The 23,753-nt window shown below is 40.0% G+C and overlaps 1 protein-coding gene across 2 annotated transcripts in view; it reads left to right on the plus strand.

Annotated features, from left to right (window-relative positions):
* SLC44A5 (solute carrier family 44 member 5) overlaps positions 1–23,753 on the plus strand; it is a 103,350-nt gene that overhangs the window by 12,260 nt on the left and 67,337 nt on the right. The window contains exon 1 of one of the 2 annotated variants that reach the window (XM_054072930.1): positions 10,434–10,504. The exons of the other annotated variant lie outside the window; for it this stretch is intronic. Coding sequence (XP_053928905.1) covers positions 10,474–10,504 — 31 coding nt within the window. The 5' untranslated portion in view covers positions 10,434–10,473. Of the gene's footprint in view, positions 1–10,433; positions 10,505–23,753 lie in introns of those variants that run through there. 2 annotated transcript variants of the gene reach the window in all.

The following is a 23,753-nucleotide window of genomic DNA, read 5'->3' on the forward strand; positions in this document are numbered from 1 at the left end:
TATTCCTTCATGTAGTTTGTGCTGAGTAGACCCTTGCTAATTTATGCTGCTGGGCTCTCCACAAAAGGCTGAGTCTTGTGACAAGGGAAAAGTCACAACAGTACAGTGCTTTGCCACATGCTGAAGGCTAGCCACTGTTCTGAGACTCCAGCCCTCCAGTCTGAGGGAGGACGTCCATCTCAACAACATCTTGGAGCTTATTTTACAGTAGTAGCGAAAATCGTAAAAAGAGCTTGGCTATTGGAGACTACTGGCTTTTTCTTCTGATCTCTTCATAATGAAAAGTTTCCCTTTCACCGAGGGAATAAAAAATCTGTAGGTAATGAATGAGTGGTTTGGGATGCTGAAAAACGAAACAAAATCAGCCTCCAAAGAAATGCATCTGTAACTGGGGTAGTACAGAGATAAACAAAACAACCTTCTAGAATTCTGAGTCATGAACTGTCAATGGAGTTGTACAGCGCGCTTGGGAATGTGGCTTTGCAAGCAGAAGTAGATCAGCCCCCAGCTGCCAAGAGGTCTTATCCAAGACTTTTCCCTCTTACATGCACTGTAACAACTGTCAGAAAAAGACATATGAGAAAACCTATGAATGTTCTTTATTTATGTTGCACCTTACTTAAAGGTGTAAGGAAAATATAAGGAAGGAGCAATTTGGAGAAGTGTTTCTTTTCTCCCCGCAGAATGACTTCCACTTCTTGAGTAATGACTGCTTGTAACGTAGCTGTATTTGCAAGTCAAGATTGGAGCTTATATCCATGCAAGTATTAAAATGGGGTTAATACCTTCTCTCTCCAACAGTGTTAATTCATCTTAGTACTTGATACCATGTTGTGGTATAGACATAAGCATTTGGAAACCTCAGTGGACTTGCTGATCAAACAAAGGTGATGCTGGAATTGACCTAGGATAAAGGCTTATGGACATGCTGGAGCTAGGTTGTAGTCCTCCTGCCTTTCTTGTCTGTCTTGCAGCACATGTCAGCACATAGGCTGAGAAGAGTCAGAGAACGCTGTTTTGCACAGCAGTGATCCAGGAGATCTCTAGTCACAGTAGCATTTTTCTGCTTCTGGTACACTGAGCTGGACTGGCCAGCTATCTGTCAGGCTAACAGCGTGCACCTGATTCAAAGCAAAACAACATTGGAATGGCCATACCTGATCTATGTGAAAATCCCTCATGTTTGGAGAACTTAGTAAAAATAAACAAGCAAAATCCTTCCAGACCCTCAATCATTATGAATACAGTTTCTGTGGCTGGCTCTGTACTGGTAAATAGGCATGGATGCAGACTTGAGTGCTGGCACACTGTGTGCCATTCAACTGTTCGCACCTTCAGCAGCAAAGTTCTGTCATTTTGTCATTCACTGCTGAATTATTCTATTGGGACCTAAGGAATGTCTCCAGATCATCTGCCCTTGTCCTTGCATGTGACTTTTAATTTCCCAAATGTCATCTGGGAATATCATACATTGGATACAAACAAGTCAAGGAAATTCCTGAAGCATGTTGGAGATAACCACTTGGTGCAGGTACTAAGGGAGCTGACTAGGAAGGCCACCCTCCTAGGTCTGTTGCTTGTGGTGTTAAAGAAGTTTGTTTCCTTCATCCTAGGTTTCTTGAGGCAGCATCTCTGACATTAGTGCCTGAGGCTGATTTATGATGGTACAGTGTCAGGTTACAGCTCACTGAAAGTGCCTCCAGAGAGGGGCCCAAACAGAAATCCCTGGGCAGTTACACCCTAACAGTCCAAGCTCCCCCACCCTCACCCCTCCATGCTCTTCAGGCAGTTGGCCCAGTGGTGGATTAGAGATTGGTGTCTTCTCATTCTTTATGGGTTGTTTTCCTTGTCTCTAGACAGCCTGTCTCTTTTGTTATCTTCAAGGTTTGCAACTGGTTGTAGGTCCTCTGTCTTCCACGCTTCAAATGGTTTGGGGCCTCCTTGTGTGCAACTCAGTACAAGTTCAGCAGAAATTCAACCTATCTGGGTGGAAGTTGACAGCTCGTGTCCTGAGACTTCAACAGTTCCACTGCTTATGTGAAGCAACTCCTGCTGTATCATGCTCCTTTCCAGTTTTGAGAGGCTTCATCTAGAGTTCATTTTTTTACAGCTTAATGCAAATCAACTAACTCTAAAGGGTTGAATTAATCATATTTCAGACTGGAACAATTAATATTCTTTGAACAGAGAGGGACTCATGGGCTGGGTGGTGACTGGTGGCTGTCTTGGTCCTGGTGATCACAAAGTTGTTGAGTTTCAAATGACTATTGACAGGAGAAAAACTTCCGGTAAAACTCTGGCCCTGGACATGGAGAGAGCAGACTTGGGGCTGCTGAAGGAGCTGGTTAGTAAGGTATTGGGGCCTGTGAATTGGAGCTGGTCACTTTTAAAGAGCCATCTCTTAAGAGCACAGAAGCAGGCAATTCCAAAGTGTGGGAAGTCAAGCAAGTAGATCAGAAGGCTGGTTTGGATATTCTAGAACTTAGACAGAAAAAGAGATTGTATGGATGTCAGGTGCAAGGATAGGCAACAGAGGAAGACTACAGAAATGTTCACCACTGTATGGAGACCATTAGTGTGGCCAGAGCTCTATTAGCATTCAAGATGGCCAGCACTGTGAAGGATAACAAAAGGGCTTTTTACAATATATTAACAGGAGGATCAGAGTTAACACTGGTTGTTGTTGAGGTTGTCAACTCACAAATCAGGATGTAGACAAAGTGGAGACATTTAATGTCTTCTTCACTTCTGTCTTCAACACTGGTGATGGTTCCTGGCACCTCCAGAGTCCTGTGTTGGAAGACTGTGGCTGGGGGCTTGATAAACGCCCAGCTGACTCTGAACTTGTTTGAGACTTGCTGCTCCAGCTGGGTGTGCCTAGGGCTGTGGGGCCTAGTGGGATTCGTTCCAGGGTACTTAAAGGCTTGCCAATGTTATTGCGGGAACTCTGTCCATTATTTTTTCCATACTCATGGGAGTCTAGAGAGGTCCCAGTCGACTGGAAGCTGGCAAATGTTGTTCCAGTTTCCAAGGAGGGTAACAAGGAAGACCCTGGTACCTACAGACCTGTCGGTCTCACTTCAATGCCTGGTAAAATTAGAGAGGAGGTTATTCTGGGAGTTACTGAAAAGCACTTGAGACAGTGCAGTCATTGGTCATAGCCAGCACGGGTTCTTGAGGGGTAAGTTCTATCTACCTTAATTTCCTCTTATGACAAGGTCAGTCACCTAGTTGACCAAGGGAAGCTGGTAGATGTGGGGTTTTTTTCTAATTTAGCAAAGCTTTTGATACTGTCTCTCACAGTATCCTCCTGGAAAAAACGTCGAGCACTCAGCTAGGCAAGCCCATGATACGATGGGTGAACAACTGGCCAACAGGTCAGATGGAAAGAGTGACAGTAAACGAGTTGACATCAATCTGGCAGCCACTCACCAGTGTTGTTCCCCGGGGCTCCATTTCAGGGTCAGTGCTCTTTGTTTTTGTAAATGACCAGGCCACAGGAATCAAATGTACAATAAGTAAGCTTGCTGGTGGTAGTAAATTAGGAAGGACTGTTGGCTCCTTCAAGGGTAGAGAGACCTTACAGAGAAATCTGGATAGACTAGAGAGCTGGCAATCACTAACCATGTGAAATTTAGCAAGAGCAAATGCTGGATTCTCTACTGCAGATGGGGCGATCCTGGTTACACTTGCAAACTGGAGGATGAGGGGTTGGAGAGCAGCTCCACAGAAAGAGCTATGAGAGTTTAGGTTGATGGCAAGTTGAATATGAGTCAACAGTGTTCCCTGGTAGCCCAAAGGTTCATCTGTGTCCTGAGGTGCTTCAAGCACAACACTGCGATCCGGTCAAGGGAGGGGATTGTCCCACTCTGCACTGCCCTGATGTGGCCCCACCTCGAGTGCTGTGTGCAGGTCTGGGTGCCTTAACACAAGGACATGAGACTGTTAGAGAGTGTCCAAAGAAGGATGATGAAGATGGTGAAGGGTCTCCAGGGCAAGGCTTATGAGTAGCGGCTGAGGTCTCATGGCTTCTTCAGCTTGGAAAAGGAAATGCTAAGAGGTGACCTCATTGCAGTCAGCACCTTCCTCTCAAGGGTCAGCAAACGGGGAGATGCTGATGTCCTCTGGTGACCAGCAGTAGGGCACGAGGGAATGGAATGAGACTGTGTCGGGGGCAGTGCAGACTGGACATCAGGAAAAGACTCTTCACTGAGAAGATGGCTGGTCACTGGAACAGGCTTCACAGGGAAGTGGTTGTGACCCTAAGCCTGTCAGAGTTCAGGGAGCATCCGGATGATACTCCTAGTCATATTGCTTGGTTTTAGGTTGTGAGGAGCAAGGAGTTGGACTTGATAATTCTTGTGGGTCCCTTTCAACTTGAGATCTTCTATAATCGTTAAGACTGCTCATATTAGTCAAGTGCTTGATTATTTGCAGGGTCTGGACCAAGGCCCATACTATGGAATGAAGGGAGGAATCCTCCAAAATCCACAAGAAGTTGGTGGTGGTGGAGGAATTTGACTTTGTTGACAGAATTTTCAAATGAAACTGAAAATCCTCAAAGGTGCGTAACTGTGAAATGTCATCATGGTGCTGCAGTTTATAGGGGTGTGGAAGGTGGGAATGTAGAGAGTCAATTAATGTGTTTTTGTCACTTGTTTTTTGGTTTGTTTTAAGCTTTTGAGTCAGTTCATTTGGCAGGATCAGTTAACCATAATGTTACACTCAGTGTGAGAAGGAAGACCCAGTAGATTTTACTAGTCCTAACAGTCTGTAACTTGCACTGAACTATGTTGTGTTTTACCATTTCCACTCAAATATTTAAGGGCAAATTATCATATGTCAGGACCAAAGCTTTGTAATTACTGCCTTCAGAGGGCATCCTGCAGTGAATTTGCTAGGAAGTGTTGAATTTGCCTGTATAATAACAAAGAAATCATAGTTGTTCCACTAAATAAGGGCACCTTAATGACAGTGGTCGTTAATATAGGCTGTTACGTATTTTGAAAGATGTTCTTTTTCTCTTGTTTATGGCTAGAAGTCGGCTTCTAGCCTGTGTAATAGATGAAACTGAGAGAGGAAGAGTGGTTGCTGTTCCTACTGCACAAATGCTTGAGCTGTTCTGGAGTGCAGGAGGCGAGGGTAGGGCTGGAGCCTGTGTAGCTGCACTTCTTTGGCCGTTTCAGGTGTGTCTTCGCTGTCCTGCCATGTCTCCTTTTCCTCTCAAACAGATCTGATGAGCACTTGCAGACTCTTAGGATAGCTGTGCATTCACTTAAACCATGTTTTACTGATGTTAGTGCAGTTTAATTTATGTATCAGTCATGATTAGTGTAATTGAAGAGCAAAGCCATAGGTGTCTTCTTCCCCTTGCTCTGTCACAACAAGCTACTGTGCTGTACATGATTTCCTCTTACAATTGGGCTTGTTTTTCACCTGAGTCCTCACCTTTCCTTTTCAAAAGATGAGAGAAAGCTAAATATTTGATTAGAAGATGAAATTATGCAGTCATGCTTTTGTGTGCTACATTTGGTGACAACTGCGTGTTACCTTGTCTTTCTCTGCTACTTTGGTTGTATTACAAAAGCAGTGGCAAGTTGCACTGTGATCACTTTCAGCTTCTTCCTGACGATTTGAGACATGAGCTCTCACCTGAGTGTTGTGAGTGCTCCTACAGTGTAGATGCTTCTAAGTAATTGTGGACTTGTGTTCCTGCAAAGGTAGTTTATGCAAATTACGAGTTTTGATGACAAGTTCCTGTACTATAGGTGTTACACACATACAGGCATCATCTGTGACTGCTGTGCACCTTGCATCTGGAGTGCTGGCTTTGCCTTTCATTCATGTCTTTTTCTCTGTTTTATGGGTGTCTTTGTTACACAATAACAGTTTTGCTTGAAAGTCCAGTTTTAGTTTGTTGCCTGCTCCTTTATTGTTTTCCGCTGTTTTAGAGGAATTCTGTGGATTTCCCTCCCCATTCTTGCTGTACTGATTTCAGCACTGCAGCAAAACAAAAGTGAGTGAAAGGCAAGGTATTTGTTTTCTTCTCTGTTACATTTGCATGATATGTCATCACTAGAACTATTTTTTTATAGGTGGTTGCTGGTGGCTGAAAGATAATCGTATTTTGAATACAAGATTTCTGTCAGGATGAATTTGTACTTGACTTCCAGTTGTGACTTCTCTGTAGTGTGTGATTTTTCCCTGTAGGAAAACTGCAGTTTTCTTTTAGCAAAACCTCAGTGGTGATAAACATTGATCAGCAAGTTATTGGAGGTGATTTTGTTCATTTTGCAGCTTCTGTAGAACTAGGTAGAAAGCACAGTGCAGCAAATGTTCTATACAGCTGGAAGTTATTTACAGATCTTTTCCAGATCTTCTGGTGAGTTAAAAAGCTGAATCTGTATTAAAATAAATGTTTTGGCAGTGAGAAAAATCTTCCTTTGAAAACGCCAAGTACGATGAATATTGGCATGGACTATCACATTAGGAAAAGATCAGGAGGTACTTAATGGGTAGAGGAACCTTCCTGTTTTCATCGGTTAACTTTTAATGACTTGTGTGTTACTCAAGGCAGAAAGCTTGTAGATTATGTGAAAAAAAGCTTGCACTTCAGAACCATTTCTCCTACTCGCTTTTCTTGTACAAGTAATGCACTCGGAGCAATTGTCAGTGCAACTGTATGGAGAAAACTCTGGCAAAGTGTCAGAGTATCTCAGAAATAATAGGTCTGAATGCCTAATGATCAGAACTCCTTTTGGCTTGATGTATTTAGTTCTGGTGATGCACTGTGCAAAACAACTTAAACACTTCTAACACAGGCAGTAAGAGTAGGCTGGAATGTGAACTGTGGGACGGACTTTTGCTTGAGTTCTCTAGTGAGTGGGAAGTATTTAAAGTGGAATGTGTGTGGAATCCAGGCACGGAGATAAAGAAAATGCCATCTTTTTTTTTTTTTTTTTTTTTTTAAGTCTGAATGATAGCTTTTGTGTGTATTGTGAAAACATGTAATTGCTCCAGAGTTCCAGCACAAGCTGGATAACAACTAAAGTAATGCTCTGCAGGGTAGATGTCAAAATCATAGTGAGGGAGACAGGGACTATGTCTTGACATAAAATAATTGGCAAACACATAGCTAAAAATGTGTCACAAGACTATAGAGGTCACTGGCAAACTGACTTCACTTTGATATGTCCAGATTTCTGAGTGCAGTAATCCACAGCTCTGACAATTTTAAACTTTTTTTTGTTCTATAGTGAAGGAGGAAGAGAGGCTGGGGATAATTATTGGTATATCTAAAAAAGCCTGGGATTGAAAAGCATTGGCTTCCATCGTTAGAATAAAGTAGAACAGTAACTTGTATCAGCCTTCTGGTATGTGGTCTTAGAAAGTCTGTCTTCTGTGTCCGAGTATTCCCAACTTGTCACATTTAATCTTTATTAATCTTCTCAATTTTTGTAGAGGCTTTGATTAGGTTTAGTGATTGAGATCTCACATAAAAGGTACTCTAAGAGGAAAGCCATTTGTTAGCCTTCATTTTATTTGTTAATAATAGGAAAATGCATGGTTGTCATTCAGACAATATTTTTTTTTCTTCAAGCAAGTTCATTAATGCATTTCCTAAAGCATTTAGGATCTATGCATAAGATAATCTTAAACTGCATTTTGCCAGTACATGGTCTTTACCTACACATCTCTGTCAAGAAGTCCTATGGGGCTTGCTGTATTTCTTTGTATGTATTCAGGAATTATTTCATTAATGTATTATACAGAGGTCAAAATGAAGTAGTAAGATAACTATAAAATTCTCATCTATACATAGTTCACTAGGGTTATAGTTTGACTTATTTGAATTCACTTGATGGGAATGTTCTGTTCAGTCAGAAAATTCTTAGGTGCATTAGAAGAAATAATCTCTTCTGTGAAGAAAGAAGAAGAAAAATAAAGTTCTCTCATGTGAAAATGGGCTGAGAGAGTTTGGGTTGTTCAGCCTCGAGAAGAGACGGCTCCAGGAAGACTTTATAGCAGCCTTCTAGTACCTGAAGAGAGCCTACAAGAAAGCAGGGGATGACTTTTTTTTAGCAGGGTCTGCAGTGATAGGACAAAGGGGAACAGTTTTAAACTAAAAAAGGGGAGATTTAGATCAGATATAAGGAAGAATTTTTTTGTGCTGAGGGTAGTGAAACATTGGAACATGTTGCCCAGAGGAGGTGGTGGATGCCCCATCCCTGGAAACATTGAAGATCAGGTTGGATGGGGCTCCAAGCAACCTAATCGAGTTGGAGATGTCCCTGCTCATTGCACTGTTGTTGGACTGGATGGGCTTTAAGTGTCCCATCCAACCCAAACTATTCTATGATTCTATAAGATTATTGTTGATAGTTAAGATCGTGTCATGTTATGGCTTGCAAAGAATTGCATCTTGAAAACATGCTTGGATTTGATCTTCTTCCCTTTCAATTCATACAATTCTTAATTAAAATATTGCTGTGCTTTAGATTCAAAATTTTAGTTAAGTGGGTTTTTTGAATAGTTTATTCCATTTCTCAGCTGTTAAGGTAACTGAAGTTTAATTTTAATTTAATGCCCTTAGGTTGCCTACTAAATATAACTTGTGATGGACTGGTCTTTAATGAAGGACATATGGATAAGTCTGCTGTTGTTCTTGGACACCTGATCAGTCAACTCTCCTACACTTCAGTTACAGTTTGTTCTTCTGTGTATCCTACTGCATGATCTCATTCCTTTCTCTCATGTCTATCCGATTTAAGTGTTTCCATTTCCACTTGCTTTGACGTTCACCCATCCTTTTTTCTCTTTTTTTTTTTTTTCACTCCAAAATAATTTTTGTTCCAATTAATCAAGCTCCATTAGTTGCAATTCAGATGGAGATCTGGTTTGTTTCTTTTAGGCCAGAGGGCAAATATTGCTGTTGCTGCATTGACAGGGGAAGAAGTCTGGAAAACCAAAACCATTAGAATTCTAAAACATTTTGACCAGTCCTGTATTAAGTGCAGTAAGATTTTAAAATGAACAACCCTCCCCTCCCCCTGCAACCAACCAACCCACCCCCCCGCCATCCCAGCTGCAGCACTCACAAAAAGAGAAACATTGCTGTTGCAGAGACCACAGGTTTTTTTTAGCAATAATATTGAACTTGTTTGGGTGATTGGGGAATCCAAATGGACAAACACTTGTAATAGTTTCACAGTGTAAAATTTGATTACTGGTAGCATGAATCACACCTTTCCTGAAGGCTGCTGTAAGTCTGGTTCCTCAGGGTTAGCCTCTTTTTGCACTTGGAAGTTCTGCTCAGGTAGACTTTGATGGCTACAGATATTGTTGAAAATTTCTAGATCTTTTATATCTGGATGCTTGTGCCCCCCATGCTTCACTTTAGAAGTCATGGAATTATAGAATCACTAGGTTGGAAAAGACCTTTGTGATCATAAAGTCCAACCGTACCTGTCCACTACTAAATTGTATCCCTATGCCCTTCATCTACACACCTTTTAAATACCTCTAGGGATGGTGACTCAACCCTACTAGTGTGGAATAGCTAAAGTAACCTGGTTCAAGAGTATTGAACTTTGACACCAAAGGACTTGTGATACCCCACAACAGAATAAAACTCCCTGTTTTCAGTGGTTGACTTTAAATTAATTTAATATGCTGTGAGTTACATGTGGTTGTGAAAATTTGCAGTCTTACTTGAGTTACAGACACCAGGTTTTCTTGCAAGTAAATTCAAAATACGTGTTTTTAAAGGCTGCCATTAACCTGAAGTAAGTCTATGGTGACTGTAAATGATCATCATCTTACTCAGTTTGTTTGCTGTTGAAAAAAATACATATCCTGAAGCTTCAAAAGCTAGTTAACCTTCATAGCCACATTCGAAAATAATAATTTTCTTGCATCTGTAATTCTATAGATTTTTAAAGGTTCTTAACAGTTTTGTTTTGTAATGTTATAAAACAGTATATGTACTATTCAGCATTAGCCTGGAATGGATATTAAAACAATAACCCTTTTCTCTGAAATAGCTGTGATATGATGTTTTATTTATGCAACTTAACTTTCTTTTTAAAGTAACAGTGGGAATCATTATGCTTTCATACAATGATTTTGTAGCAAGTCTGAGTGAAATAGCTAGTACGGTTGGATTCAGATCTTAATGGTCTTTTCCAACCTAAATGATTTTATGATTCTAATGTATCTGATGGGGTAACTCTTCACTTTGGATGCTGGATCACAGTATCCTAAGTCAAGGCTGGGCCTTCTGCAGTCCCATTCAGACCCACTGTGTGTTCTCCTTTCCTTTGGGAACTTGTGCTCAGGCTGCTGAAAACGTAACTCTCCCAAGAACAAAATAAAGGTTTTTTTTGGCCAGCTTGGTTCCCTGAGCTGCCCTGCTGTCTAGCACAAGGGAAGGTCACAGAGCTGCAAATATGAAAGTATGCTGGCAGCTCTGACATGAATCGCCTTGGGCTGCCGTACAGTTGGGGTAAGTAGCTTCAAATTTCTTGTTTACGGTTGTTTACAATGCAGCATTTTAAACATAAAGGCTGTAGCTCTTGTTCCTGTTGTGAAAGTGTGAGGGCATTTTAATAACCTGTAATGGAAGCTGCTGTGTAGGTGTGGTCTGTATAAATACAGCTGTACTAGACAGAGCGTAGGAGGGTGGGTGTATATTTGACCCCGCATCACGGGGTGAACCTGATGAACTTATGATGGCTGCTAGTAGGCTTAACGTGATTTTTCTACAAGTCAGTGCATAAAGTATGTGGGAGTACTGGTGGACTTGTCTCACCCGCTACCTCATTACCTAATGAACTGCGTTGTGTTTAATCTGATATTTGCTCCTCTTCTACCAGTGACTGAGTAACACTGCTGTGAGGCCCTGCCAGTCCTCCTAGGCAGGGTGAAGCAGTATTGGGGAATGATACATGTTGGACCAGTCTGGGCGTGCTCTGGATTCTCCTCAGCTATGTAGCCTCATATAAAGCTTGGCTCTGACTTGGGATTCTTTGTTCTATCCTTGCTATTGCCACTGGTGTTCTGGATGACCTTGGGCAGGTTATTCTTTTTTAGTCCATTAGTTTCGCCAGTTATAAATCACTGGAAGTCATAATGTTTTGCAGATAAAAGCACTCTATGAGAGTCTGCTTCTTTCTTGGTTAAAGATCTTGCTCGTGTTGAAGTAGCAGCATGTAATGCAATGATTTTTAGATAGAAGTGTAATCTTCAATGCATTTTAAAAATTAAAAGAAAATCTCTGGATGTCTGTGCCAGTATGTAGGAATTTTACTTTGTTTTATACTTTAGGATTGATGGCTGAAGTGGTTTTCGTGTTCTAAATAATTTTTAATATGACACTAAGATATTAAGCACTCTTTAATTTTTGTTTCCTGACCAGTTAATTACTACATTACTCGGGGAAGTTCCTTTAGTTCTCAAAACATGGGCAGTTGTATCAGTTGTATAGTCAGAGGATTGCTTCCTCTAGCTCTTCACTTGACTAGGAGAGTATTTGTTACGAGTGAGAGGGCTAAATTTAATGGCATTCACTATCTTAACTGTTAGTTTAACTTACGCTTTCAGTAAAACCAGAATTCTAATGAACTGGACTGTGTAGTAAGTCTAGGAATGATCAGATAATTTTATCTGAAGTTATTACTGGACCTGGTTAACTTTCCAAAGGGTATACTTGTCTCTGAGGCTACATGAGAAATCATTGTTTTAGACCCTGGTAACCTCCACCTCGTCTTCCTGTTGTCTGCACTCGACAAATTCCTTAAAAGTAAATGTTCTTTGTACTCACTGGTGAGATAGATAATGCAAACCTCCTCTCTTGCTCTCCATCAGTTTCTGTCATCTATTTTAAGCTGTAAATGGAGATCCCTTGGATGAATGAGTTTTACCCAGATGCAGTACAGGTCATGATAGACAGTGGCATTTCTGGGCCATTGTGGTGACCTGTCTGAAACTTGGCTGTGAATGCTTTGTTTGTCAGAGGATGGGCTTTTGAACAGGTAAACCCTCTCGCGGGGTCAGCTGTCTGCATGCTTTAGAATACCTTTCACCTAGAGGGAATGAGGGATCCAAAGTTCTCTCTCCAGTATCTGTAATCCACAATTGGATTGTCTTAATGAATCTCTGTTAGTCTTCTTCTGAACATTTGGAACATGGGCTTTTTATACAAGAGTGAAAAGGTGTTCTGGAAACAGCCATTTAGTGATTCTTCTAACCAGCGTGAAGATGAAGAACAAAGATCCAGTAGGAGCTAACCTGGATATAGTGGGAGGTTGAAAACTAATTCAGAGCAAGAACTCTGCATTTATTTGGATTACCTTTGTTTTCTGATTTCTGCATTTTTATTTCAAGTTGTGAAGATACCCTCTGGTAGTGTTCTGCAAATACTGTTAGGTGTTCTGCAAAGCCGGAAAGATCAGTGCTGCTTTTCCCATGAGCGGGGGAGAAAGAGGTAATAGCAGATAGTTGGAAAGCATAATGATGCAGTCCAGTAATGCCCTGATTGCTCCCTTCTCTAAGGTAGCATCTTCTACATCACAATGATTTTGCAAGAAACTCACTTAAATACTGTGACCTTTTTGCAATCAAAACATTTGTCATTTCCTCAGATGAAATTGCATTTCCCGCTTCCAATTGCATTACCTGCTTTATGTGCTGTTTAGTAAAGAACTATACTGTGCCTTCCTCTAAAGTCTCATCCAGAGCATGTTGTTAATTCAGCAGAGTTTTATTAGCTTTTTGATAATGTTAACTGCAATTTAATATTTATTCACTCTAAGAGTAATCATTGCATTAGATTAAAATAGAAAAGTGAGATTTGTATAGACTTCCTTCCTTCCTCAAAATAATTTAGGCAAATTGCATTTCTAGACAAACACTACAAATTGCTGACCCTGCAGAATTTTTCCTTCTATGAATTCAAGGTCAGAGTGATTGGGAAATGATAGGTGAGAGAGAAAACTATGTTACTGATGCTGTTGGTCAGAGGAACTAGCTCATAACCAACTTGCTGCACCTTCAGGACTGCTGCCAAAGGAGATGTGTATGATTCTTCTTTCTTGGCAAGAGCACGGGTCCTCTGGACAATCTGGTTATGTCCCATTCTTTGCATTTTTTTCCTATATTGCACCTCAGCAAATGCATGTTTCTGATAAATTTTGCTACCACTGAAAAAATATTGTCTCATCTGGTCCCTGAAAGTGAGGGGAAGAGATTGCTGGCAAAATACTTCAGGGTTATGTTTTAGTGATCCAAGTGCTTAAAAAAGACATTGTAAAGTGAAAAGGGAGGTCAAAGAAAGGAAAGCTTAAAAGTTGAAGTAAATTGCCTCAAAGGCTGGTAATGCACACACATGGATTAAGCATAGGGTGAGCATAACCTCAGTCTCTCCCTTCACCCTACTTTCTGGACTGCCTGTCCTGTTTCCAGAAATGAAGGGACCACCTTGATAACAGGTACAGTTTTACCAGGAGTCTCACATTGTCAAAATGTTGTGAAGAGCTGACAGCTGTGTGGGAAGTGAAGAGAAAATTCACATGATATGGAGCAGAGAAAAAAACATTAAAAAGTAAAAAGAAATCGTTCAGAGATAATGTGTTGTTGCAAAAGACAGTGGCTGAAAAAGTTTCCTGATGGACAGAGGGACCTTTCTGCATGTCTGTGTTTCCATGGCCTCTGGTCCTGGCACTAGACACCACTGGGAGAGCCTGGCTCTATCCTCTCTGCAGCCTCCCTGGAGGCATTTATAGACATGGGTGAGATCTCTCGGAGCCTGCTCTGCTTCAGTCTGCTAAAGGGAAAGCTTATACTTAAAATTAAAGCCACTCTTAAATGCTTTCCTGCATTGGGCCAGACATAAGAGGATAGAAGAAATATTGCAATAGATTGAATGTGAATATTATTGTGTCACACTAAAAGCCCTACTTCACTTTACACAAAGAAGAGATTGGATCAAGTTTGAATATGTAACTTTAATGCTAATTTATTAACTTTTGAGGTCCTGACATTTTAGTATTGACTGTGTGTATTTCCAGGAACTGTCGCAGCCTTTGGCTTACTTGGTTTGTGCCCTAGATACATGTAACATGTCAACATTAACAGAAAAATTGGGGATTTCATGAGTTAACTCCAGTTACAACCAGATGGATTTATTGGAATCTGTATTTTTTATAACCTGGACTGGAGCAACAGGTGACTGGAAAGTGACTGCTATTTATCAGGACTTTTAACTTGATGAATTCTCTAGTGAGTGGTCTCTAGAAGAGCTGTGTTTTACAGTCAAGTTACTGCTAGGAGTGTGCTCGGGAGCTTCATGACATGCACACATCACTGTCACTGTAAGCTCACTTACAGGGGATTTTGCTAAAGTATAGGCTTAGTATCTGTAAAAAAGAACTAATATATATTCATATAAATGTATGATCTCAATATTGACTATAATCTCAGTGTTATGTATGATGATTAGTTGAATGTGAGTGAATGTAAAAATGTATAAAGTAGAAAATGAGTTAATCGAGAAGTAGTACTAATAAAAGCAATGAGTTATACATAACAGGAAAAGTTCTCTTTTTTAGCTACTTCACAATAAGAGAAATAGATACAGCAGATGTTTTCTCTTTGTTTCTCTCTGTTTGTATGTTGTAGTTCTAACTGAAATAGCGTTTGAATAGAGTTTGAAAACATGCATTTTGGAAATAGAAATCAAATATTGGCATATTGGAATCTCATTAAAAAAGAGAATGTTTTAGGGGAATATGTATTGATTTTCTTCAAAACAAACCAAAGACATCCCAAAAATATTTTTTGGGGGCAGTAATTCGTCTGGGAACTGGATGTTGATGTTACTTCTCACACATTTGAACTAAGACAATTTCTCTGCTCTGAGGTCAAACTAATAAGTGTGCATTGTCTTGGGAGTTTGGTGAGGCATCAAACAAGTAATCTAAACCCAGAGAGACAAGCTGTAAATGTTTATTACAATTGAAGTTAAATTGGTACCCTAGAGAAGATAGGATAAGTCTGAGCCTCAGAACCCTCAGAACCTTGTATTCTATCTGTTGCTCTGTAGTGTCTGACAGTTCATGGGAACTACTTTCTATGAACATCTCTAGTGATGGAAGACTGATGTTAGCATAACTTTTTACTGTCCTGAACTAGGAGCATATACTTGCCCAATTAATGACTGTTTTAGGATGGCCAAAACTGTTTACCTGCATCTCACTTGCTAATAAAATAAGGTAGATTGAATATTAAATCTTACTTAGAGACTAATTTTGCTGTCACTCCACAACTTTTCTTTTAAAAAGTGCTGTCTATGAAACTATAGGAATTATGTAAATATCTGACTATAAAAATATATTTGCTATTAAGTCTTGGCAACTGTAATGATCCTAGCTAGAAGCCTGTTTTACACCAAGGAGTTAGCAACACACATAGCTGTCCACCTGAGAAGGCGCTGTGCTGCAGGAATAGCTTGGTCTTCAGGCCTGTGATGTGCTGCACGGATCCTTTAACTGCAGAATCGCTGTGGCTGGCTGATTGCAATGAGGGAGCCTGTAGACAGCTCCCACTTGGCACCAGCAGTGACCACCCTGACACTATGTGCATGGACTTGGCTTTATCTTAAAGTGAAGCAGCATGTTCTAATAGAATCACAGAATAGCTAGGGTTGGAAGAGACCTTAAAGATCATCTAGTTCCAACCCCGCTGCCATGGGCATGGACATCCCACTAAATCAGGCTGCCCAAGGCCCCGTCATATGTTCTCATATGTGAACATCCTTTGGCTTGACAGTAGAAATGATGAATCGAGTTGTTTTCTTCCAAGCAGATCCTGTAAGACATCTGCAGACTGAAATGCAGATGAACTTCCCACAGATGACAGCATTCCATGCTCTGATTTGAGGTCTGTGTCCAACGCTGTGCAATTCAGGCTTCCCAGCACCTGAAGAGGTGTCAGATTATCATATATACATTTTTTCCATCTAGTGTTAGTGCCAATAATGGTATTTTAGTCAATACCAGTGGCATTATACTTTTCTTGTTTGTTTATTATTAACAAGATTCTACTTGTTAACAATACAGAGTGCCTCATCAGCTCTTTGGAATACCATGGATTTACTGGGCTATTTTCAAGAAGTATATAGTGCTAGGGCCTTGATGGACTATAAACATTCTTCTCTGTCTTCTGCGACTTAAAAGGGCTTAGCTGGAACCAGTTCTGCAATAGTGTATGTTATAAAAACAGGCCATAGTGGAAAGGAAACAGAGTATTTCAAGATATTGTACCAGATTCTTAGAGATAAGAACTGCTTTAATTCCAGATTTACATAATGCCTCATGCATTAGGACCTCCAACTTAATTTCAGTTTTGAGACCTTTCTGTATTAACGTGTAGTAGCTTAATAAACATCAGAAATATTGTCCAAAGAGGCTGGTACCAGTTTTAACATCCTCATTTCCCTGAAGCACTAGTTAAAACTGTCAGTGATTTTTACATCAGTTTTTAAAACGTGTTACCGAGTCTTTGTAACATCTGTTCTTTCGCTTTGTACCCTTCTTGAGCTGGTGAACAGTGGGTGTAGTACCCATAAAAATAGAGTTTGGTGTTAATCACATGAAGTCGCAGTTAGGCCAACTCTGTTATAAACAATACAGTTTTCGTGCATAAAGACTGAGCAAGTTTGTGACTAGTATTTCTCTTGAGAATGGAATTTACTGTCTGTGGTGTGATATCATGCAAGCTTAATGAAGCCTGTGGGAGCTGCGTGGAACAAATTAAGCAAGTCAGGACACAAATCTGATCTCAGCTAAACAGATTAAATCCCACTGCAAGTCAAGCGAAGTTAGTGTTCTGTTCTGGATTTTTACCCTTTTATTTAGATGAGAAGCATGGCTGTTAATACTGTAACATTAGTGATAGAATCCAGTCTCTGAGTATGAAAGTCCTCTCATACTTTTGATATAATCATAGAATAGTTTGGGTTTGAAGGGACCTCAAAGATCATCCAGTTCCATCCACACCCGGCAGGGACACCTCCAACAGATTGGGCTGTCCAAGGCCCATCCAACCTGGCCTTGAACACCTCCAGGATGGGGCAGCCACAGCTTCCCTGGGCAACCTGTGCCAGTGTCTCACCACTCTCATGGTGAAGAAATGCTTCCTTATGTCTAGTCTAAATCTGCCCCTCTCAGGTTTATACCCATTGCCCCTATTCCTGTCACTACAGGCCTTTGTAAACAGTCCCTCCCCAGCTTTCTTGTAGCCTCTTCAGGTACTGGAAAGTGGCTTTAGGATCTCCTTGGAGCTTTCTCTTCTCCAGGCCAAACAAGCCCAACTCTCTCAGTCTGTCCTCATGTGGGAGGTGCTCCAGCCCTCTGATCGTCCTTGTAGCCCTCCTCTGGACCTGTGCCACCAGCTCCATATGCTTCTTATGTTGAAGATTCCAGAACTGGACACAACACTCCAGGTGGCAGTATTGTGAAGAGAATAGAGGGGCAGAATCCCCTCCCTTGCCCTGCTGGCCACGCTTCTTTGGATGCATCCCAGGACACGGTTGGCCTTCTGGGCTGCAAGCACACACTGCCGGCTCATGTCAAGCTTTTCATTGACCACCACCCCCTTCTCTGCAGGGATGCTCTCAATCACATCATCCCCCATCATGTATTGAAATCAGGGATTGCTCTGACCAAAGTGCAGGACCTTGCACTTGGCCTTGTTGAACCTCATGAGGTTCACACTGTCCCACTTCTCCAGCCTGTCCAGGTCCCTCTGGATGACATCCCATCCTCCCGGTGTGGATCTTGAAACTCGGTCATATGCTAGTTGAAACAGAAGTGTTAACATGCCAAATAATATAGAAAGAGTGGCAAAAAGTTGGAACATGAAGAAGAATTTAGAAGCTTACATAACTGTGTGTTTATAGGGATACCGATTCTGGAGCTGCTCTGATGCATTTTTTTTTCTCCAGTAGCCTCAGGCTGCAGTAGACACCACAAGATCGTGTTTTCAGGTTTGGACATTTATGTTACAGTCCCTGCAGTGTGGCATTTACATTTTTTTGCAATAGGTGTTTCGTTTCTTTCACCTTCACATCTGAAGTTTCTGTCAAAATTAAATACTAGGGGTTCTTAGGTTTATTCTACCCACGAAAATCTTTTACTGCAAAACCAACAGAGTTTAAGCTAATTAAAAGTTAATTAAATCTTAAAAACTCTTTAAAGGCTTAGACCTGTTTTAATCACTGTCATCTCCTTCCTTTTCCAAATGAAAATGTACTTTCCCCTTCCTCTGTGAGATGTGCACCTCTCCTGTAGGTGGCAGCGGCAGGTATGGTGGTATATGGGTACTGAGACTTGGGTGACACTCAGCTGTAGTGTAGGGTTTGCATTGTATCTTTAGAAGTTTTTTTTGTAGAACAGAATTAAGTCCCTATGCTGGTTTGACTACTCTCAGAATTCCCTCTTGTAACAGATATTGCTGAACACCAAGGTTTTAAAAATGGCCTACACGTTTATTGCAGCAGAGGGAGGAGAAAAAGCACAGATTCAGGAGATGCTTGGAAAAGTTCTCCTCAGCCTTTAGACAGAAATGTAAATAGAACTGATGCAGTTTCTTTAATAAATTTCCATCTTTATTTCACTTAGGTATGCTATTGAATATTTATCAGTCTTTGCACTTCCTTAAGGACCTTGTCTTTGGTCTGTGGTCCATGGAACCCCACAAGAATTCCCCTGCTAGAATTAGCATGATCCTGACTCTTTCTGGCAATGAAACTAGAGAATAAACAATTGGCTTTAGAATAGCAACTTCAACATTCACAATGCTGAATTATACACAGGAATGTATATCAAAATGAGTAATTTTTTCTTCTTACGACATAAACAGTCCTTTTCTGATTTGTTCTTTTATTAATCTCTCTGCCAACATAGTGTTGTTTCTACAGAATAGCTCTCTGTTTTCAAATTAGTTTCTGGTAACCTTCCCTAATTTACAACATTGTTTGAACGCTGATTTCACTCTTTCCAGTTACTGTATTTTCTTGCATAGGCTGCCAAACAGAATGTCTCTTGACTGGCAAAATATCTTAGGGGACATGAAGAGCTGCTTTTGTTTTAATGGAAGATGGTACAGTGTAAGCGACGCCAGTCAGAGGAGATTAATGCTGCTGCTCGCTGAGATAGTTAATCAGTGCTATGCATTCTAAGGTACAGCAAGCAAATTTTTTATTCAGTGGTCCCTTTATTTGATTGTTCTACGTGTACATGTACATGTAGGTAGCCTTTTGATTTCAGACCAGCTCTCTTCATTAAACAGGCTGGTATTCAAATGTGCAAACACACAGTAATTTTCAGTTCTTTCATATGTTTTTTAAAGTATTTAAAGTTCATATGTATTTTAAAGTAGTAACAGAATCTACAGCAGTTCTGTTAGGATTTGCCCAAGTTCTACGTACATGCTTGATTACAAAATCTCCTAGTCTGGCTGAAAGCAGCTACAAACTCCTCTTACTGTTGTTGGGAAGAGGAGCATGTCCAGATTTTCTAGTTTACATTTTTTCTTTAAGCTATATGAAACCTGCTATGAGTTGTTTTTTTACTTAACAAATTATAAAATGCTATCCTTAATATTACTTACTATCCTACAGTATTTTTCTTCTTTTAATTATGTGCAATGGACTGCTACAGGATAGTTTTCGAAAATATTTTTGTATGACATCATCCCATGGCAGATCTGATGTATTGAAACAGAATATCCTGAAGGAAATGTGTTCTTTAACACTCTATGTAGATCTCTTGTTCTTGCTCCCATATCCTTCTCTATAGTACTTATGGCCATCTTTAAAATTCAAACCTCTGATTCAACTGATACAATAGTTCTTTCATTCGTAACATACAGATAGTTTGTAAAGATAACTACAACTAGCAATTAAATTTTTAACTTTTGAGAGATTTCCAGGAGTAAAATCTAAAGTTAAAAAAAAGGTCTGTGAGTGGAAGCTGTGTTAACTGTGGCAAGAACAAGATCTCTAAATGATATTTTTGATGAAGTTAAACCAGTTAATGTTATTGACTTGTATTTACTTCCACTGGTGGCCTGATGAGACACCTGAGTAATTTTTCTGGTTTTCCACCTCTGTCCCTCATCCTAAAAGTTCTGTCTTTTAAATCTTTAGGTCTCTGGGCTGTAATGCTACAACTCCTATGGATTTTCAGGGAGAGAAGATTGAATGAAAATGAAGCTCAGGGGCTTTAAAAGCAGACATGGTCAGACACCTAAAGACTAGAATATTGGTTGGGGAATATAGTTTGGAATTGGACTAGCGGACAGCTTGACTAGTCTATACTTGCTTTACAGATTTCAGGTAATTAGCCAGATCAGAACAGCTGGCTGGTTAGAGTTGGGATGATGGAGCTGCATCCCTTGTACATTGATACATTGTTTTTTTAAGAGTTTAAGTTGAATTTTTCTCATGCTTTGATTCTGAATGTTGTCTTCAAGACAACATTTTTTTTTGCTAGCTTGATCCACGTCACCTTGAATGTGAGGAAAAACGAGTGATATTAGTTGTTAGTAAAACGACCACAAAAGAAATCCAAACAGTAATTCAATCAAGTGGCATCCTAAAACAAAAGAGTGTGATTTGAATGGTTTGGGAATGCCACCAAAACTGAAGCTAAATAACAGCCTGCTTGATATGAGGTCTGTGAATACCAGATGTATAAAACATTTTTATGTCTAAGGTTGAGCAGAATGAAAACCAGTCATCCAGGAGCAGCCCTGTTGTGTAAATGGCACAGCAGAATGACAATAAGAATGTGGTTGGAAAGAGAAGGGAGAAGAATTTGAGATTCAGGATGGCGGATTATTGAAGGGCTTGTGAACTCAGAGGACTGTAGGACATATGATACAGAAGGAAAAGGATTACAGGGCCTGAAACATTAGGAGTCACAGATTACTGGGAAATAATTATGAATCGTTGCACATGTTCTGCTTATATTTCAGCCAGAGAAATTCCGTGGAGATCTGCTTATTACTAAGGGATTGCTGTCTTAACAAACAGTCATTTCTGCTGAACTAGGAAGGAAGTGTACAGTCTGCCGGCTAAGTATAGGTGATGCAAGTGTTATCATGCAATAACAGATGGACACGTCACCCTGGAGTGTTGAAATTTTGCATTTCAGAGTAGCAGTAAAGAAGATCCTTCCAATTACAATTTTAAGTCTATATATGTGTATGCTTATGGACACGCATGGAAACAAATTGAGGTAAAATACAATCATTGAAAAATAGCTGGTTAATAGTATTTTTTGCCTTCTTTAGTGAGTTCTGATAATAAATTAATGTATTTCACATTTATGTGTAGTGTAATACAGCTTCAGTGTCTTCTCACTTTTGTTTTTTAAAGAGATTAGTGGATTAACAGAGTGCTAAGGGAAGCAGGGTATAAGCGTGCACTGTGAAATCTTCCCTTCGCATACTGACAGTTTCCTTTTGCAATACCTTTGGTTTCTATCAATCAGAGGCTAATCGGAATGAATACAACAGTGTGGTAGTTCACTGTAGAAGGCAAATTCAGATGGCAGACCATGAACTTTATGTTGGTGTGCGAGTCTCTGAAGGTCTTAAGAGGTTAGATGAATGTGCAAGGTAATGCATTCTGCAAGCTCGATTCTAACATAAGCATGGTACCTAAAGGCCATGAAGAGAATGCTGGGACCTGCCCTAGCTGCAGATAAATGTGCACTGAGTGCATTCTGTCAGTGTTCCACTGGGAAGTAGAGTAGAATTCTTCATGGCATCCATAACAGAGTTACTAGCCGTGGAAACCTGTCTTACTGCTATAAACTGCAGTGTAGCAAAGCATGTTAGCAGCACCTTCATGGCTGAATGTTTGGCTTATGTGGTCTGCAGAATTTGGCAGGAATCACAGACAGACTGTCCATCTTTCTGGTATCTGTGTCCTAGCGACTGGCTTCATACCTGACAGAGAAACGTGTAAGTAACTGGAGTGTTAATGTGTGCCATTTTAAGCAGAATTTTTATTGGTATGTATAACAACAACAATAATACAAATGTATTAATTATTGCTTATTATTATAATAATGTTTCTTGATGATACTTTTCAATACCAGATACCTCTACTGCAAAAAGCATTGCAGTGGGTTCAGCAACGAAAATGTAATGCTAAAAGCTTAATTTTCAGGATTTGCTTTGCTTCTAATTCATAAGATTCCACAGGTTTTGCAGGATGTTACAGCTTTGTCCTGATGGCTTTCTATAAGAGCAGATACTCTTCTTTCCAGCTACAATCTACACAATCATTAATATTTACCAATATAAGTTATCAATTTCTAGCTTTTAGGCGCCTGGGCCTAATATTAGCATTTTAAGCTGAGAAAAGAGTGCCAGAAGTTCTAGTCAGCAAGTTCTTATATCCATTAGGATTTTATTACTTACTGTTCTTAAAATGTTGAGGGACATCTGCAGGGCATAAAGCTGGTCCTGGGACTGTAAAACCTTTTCTCAGTGACTTTTTTTTGTAAGGAGTTGAGGCATGTTTCACTTCTGAGACTGTGAAGGAATTTTCTCATCTTTCAGCAGAGTAAAAAAAATTCTTGTTTTTTATGGTTCCCATCTTTTATGTATTTGCAACTCTTTTAAAATGCTTTCTCAGTGTTGTTAAGATAAATATGTATTCTGAGAGACTCCTCAAATCATATTTTACCTCCTACTTTGATCTGGTTTTGATTTGTCTTTGAGATGTTTCTTCTACACAAGTTACTTGTTAGTCTGTTGCATATTCATGTGTTAAATAGTCATGTGCACAGTAGGCTGTGATTTCCTCACCAGGAGCTGGAATAGACATTTGGTGTCATTTGTGTATGAAGTGTGAATAGTGGTCTGGAGTTGCTAAAAGCCTGTAAAAGTGCCTCTTGCCCCTCAGATAAACCAGCGTTTACGTTTGCCAAACTGCCCAGCTGCTGGATCCTGAACACCTTTTGCTTGAGATGCCACTAAGGCCTATGCTGGCATTCCTGTAATGGAAGTAAACATTGGGCTGGTTAGCATTGAGAAGCCTTTCTTTTGAACAGCATGTTGTTTAGACTGTAGAAAGCATGACAGAAGTATTCCTATAGATTTTATCTTTTGTAATCACCTCTTCTAATTCTACATACCTTACAGTTGATCCACATCTAATGAAATTCTTATATATGAGGTTTATTCCTATAATCATTTCAGTCTAGACTGAGATTTCAGGACTGTTATTTATGCTGTTGTGTCTGTGATTATGTTCTTCAGCTTTTTGGATTCTAAATTGATATACCAGTAGCAATAGAAAACACGTTCCCAGTTGCATCATGAACTTGGATATCTGCAAACCAGTTACAATAAACTGAGTCTTATACATTGAACACATCATATATTTTGCTGTTGACACAGAGGAGGAATCGGAGCCAGCTCTGTGTGCTTTAGAAAGTAACTTTGACACCTATTTCTTGCTGGAACAGATTGTTTCATCCAAAGACTTTTCTCATGATGCACAGTGCTCTGTGCAGAGGCCTGGGGGTGGATGCATGTCTGCAGAATACCATGACAAGTTAGCCTGTGTATGGGTTAAATTAGAGTCACCATATATCAAGTTTTTTTTTGGGTATCTATCTAATGTGAAGGTTTTCAGACTTAATCTTCTTACATTCAAAATCATTCAAACCATTTTT

The sequence above is a fragment of the Cuculus canorus genome, chromosome 8, assembly GCF_017976375.1.
Source record: "Cuculus canorus isolate bCucCan1 chromosome 8, bCucCan1.pri, whole genome shotgun sequence".
Lineage (NCBI taxonomy): Eukaryota > Metazoa > Chordata > Aves > Cuculiformes > Cuculidae > Cuculus > Cuculus canorus.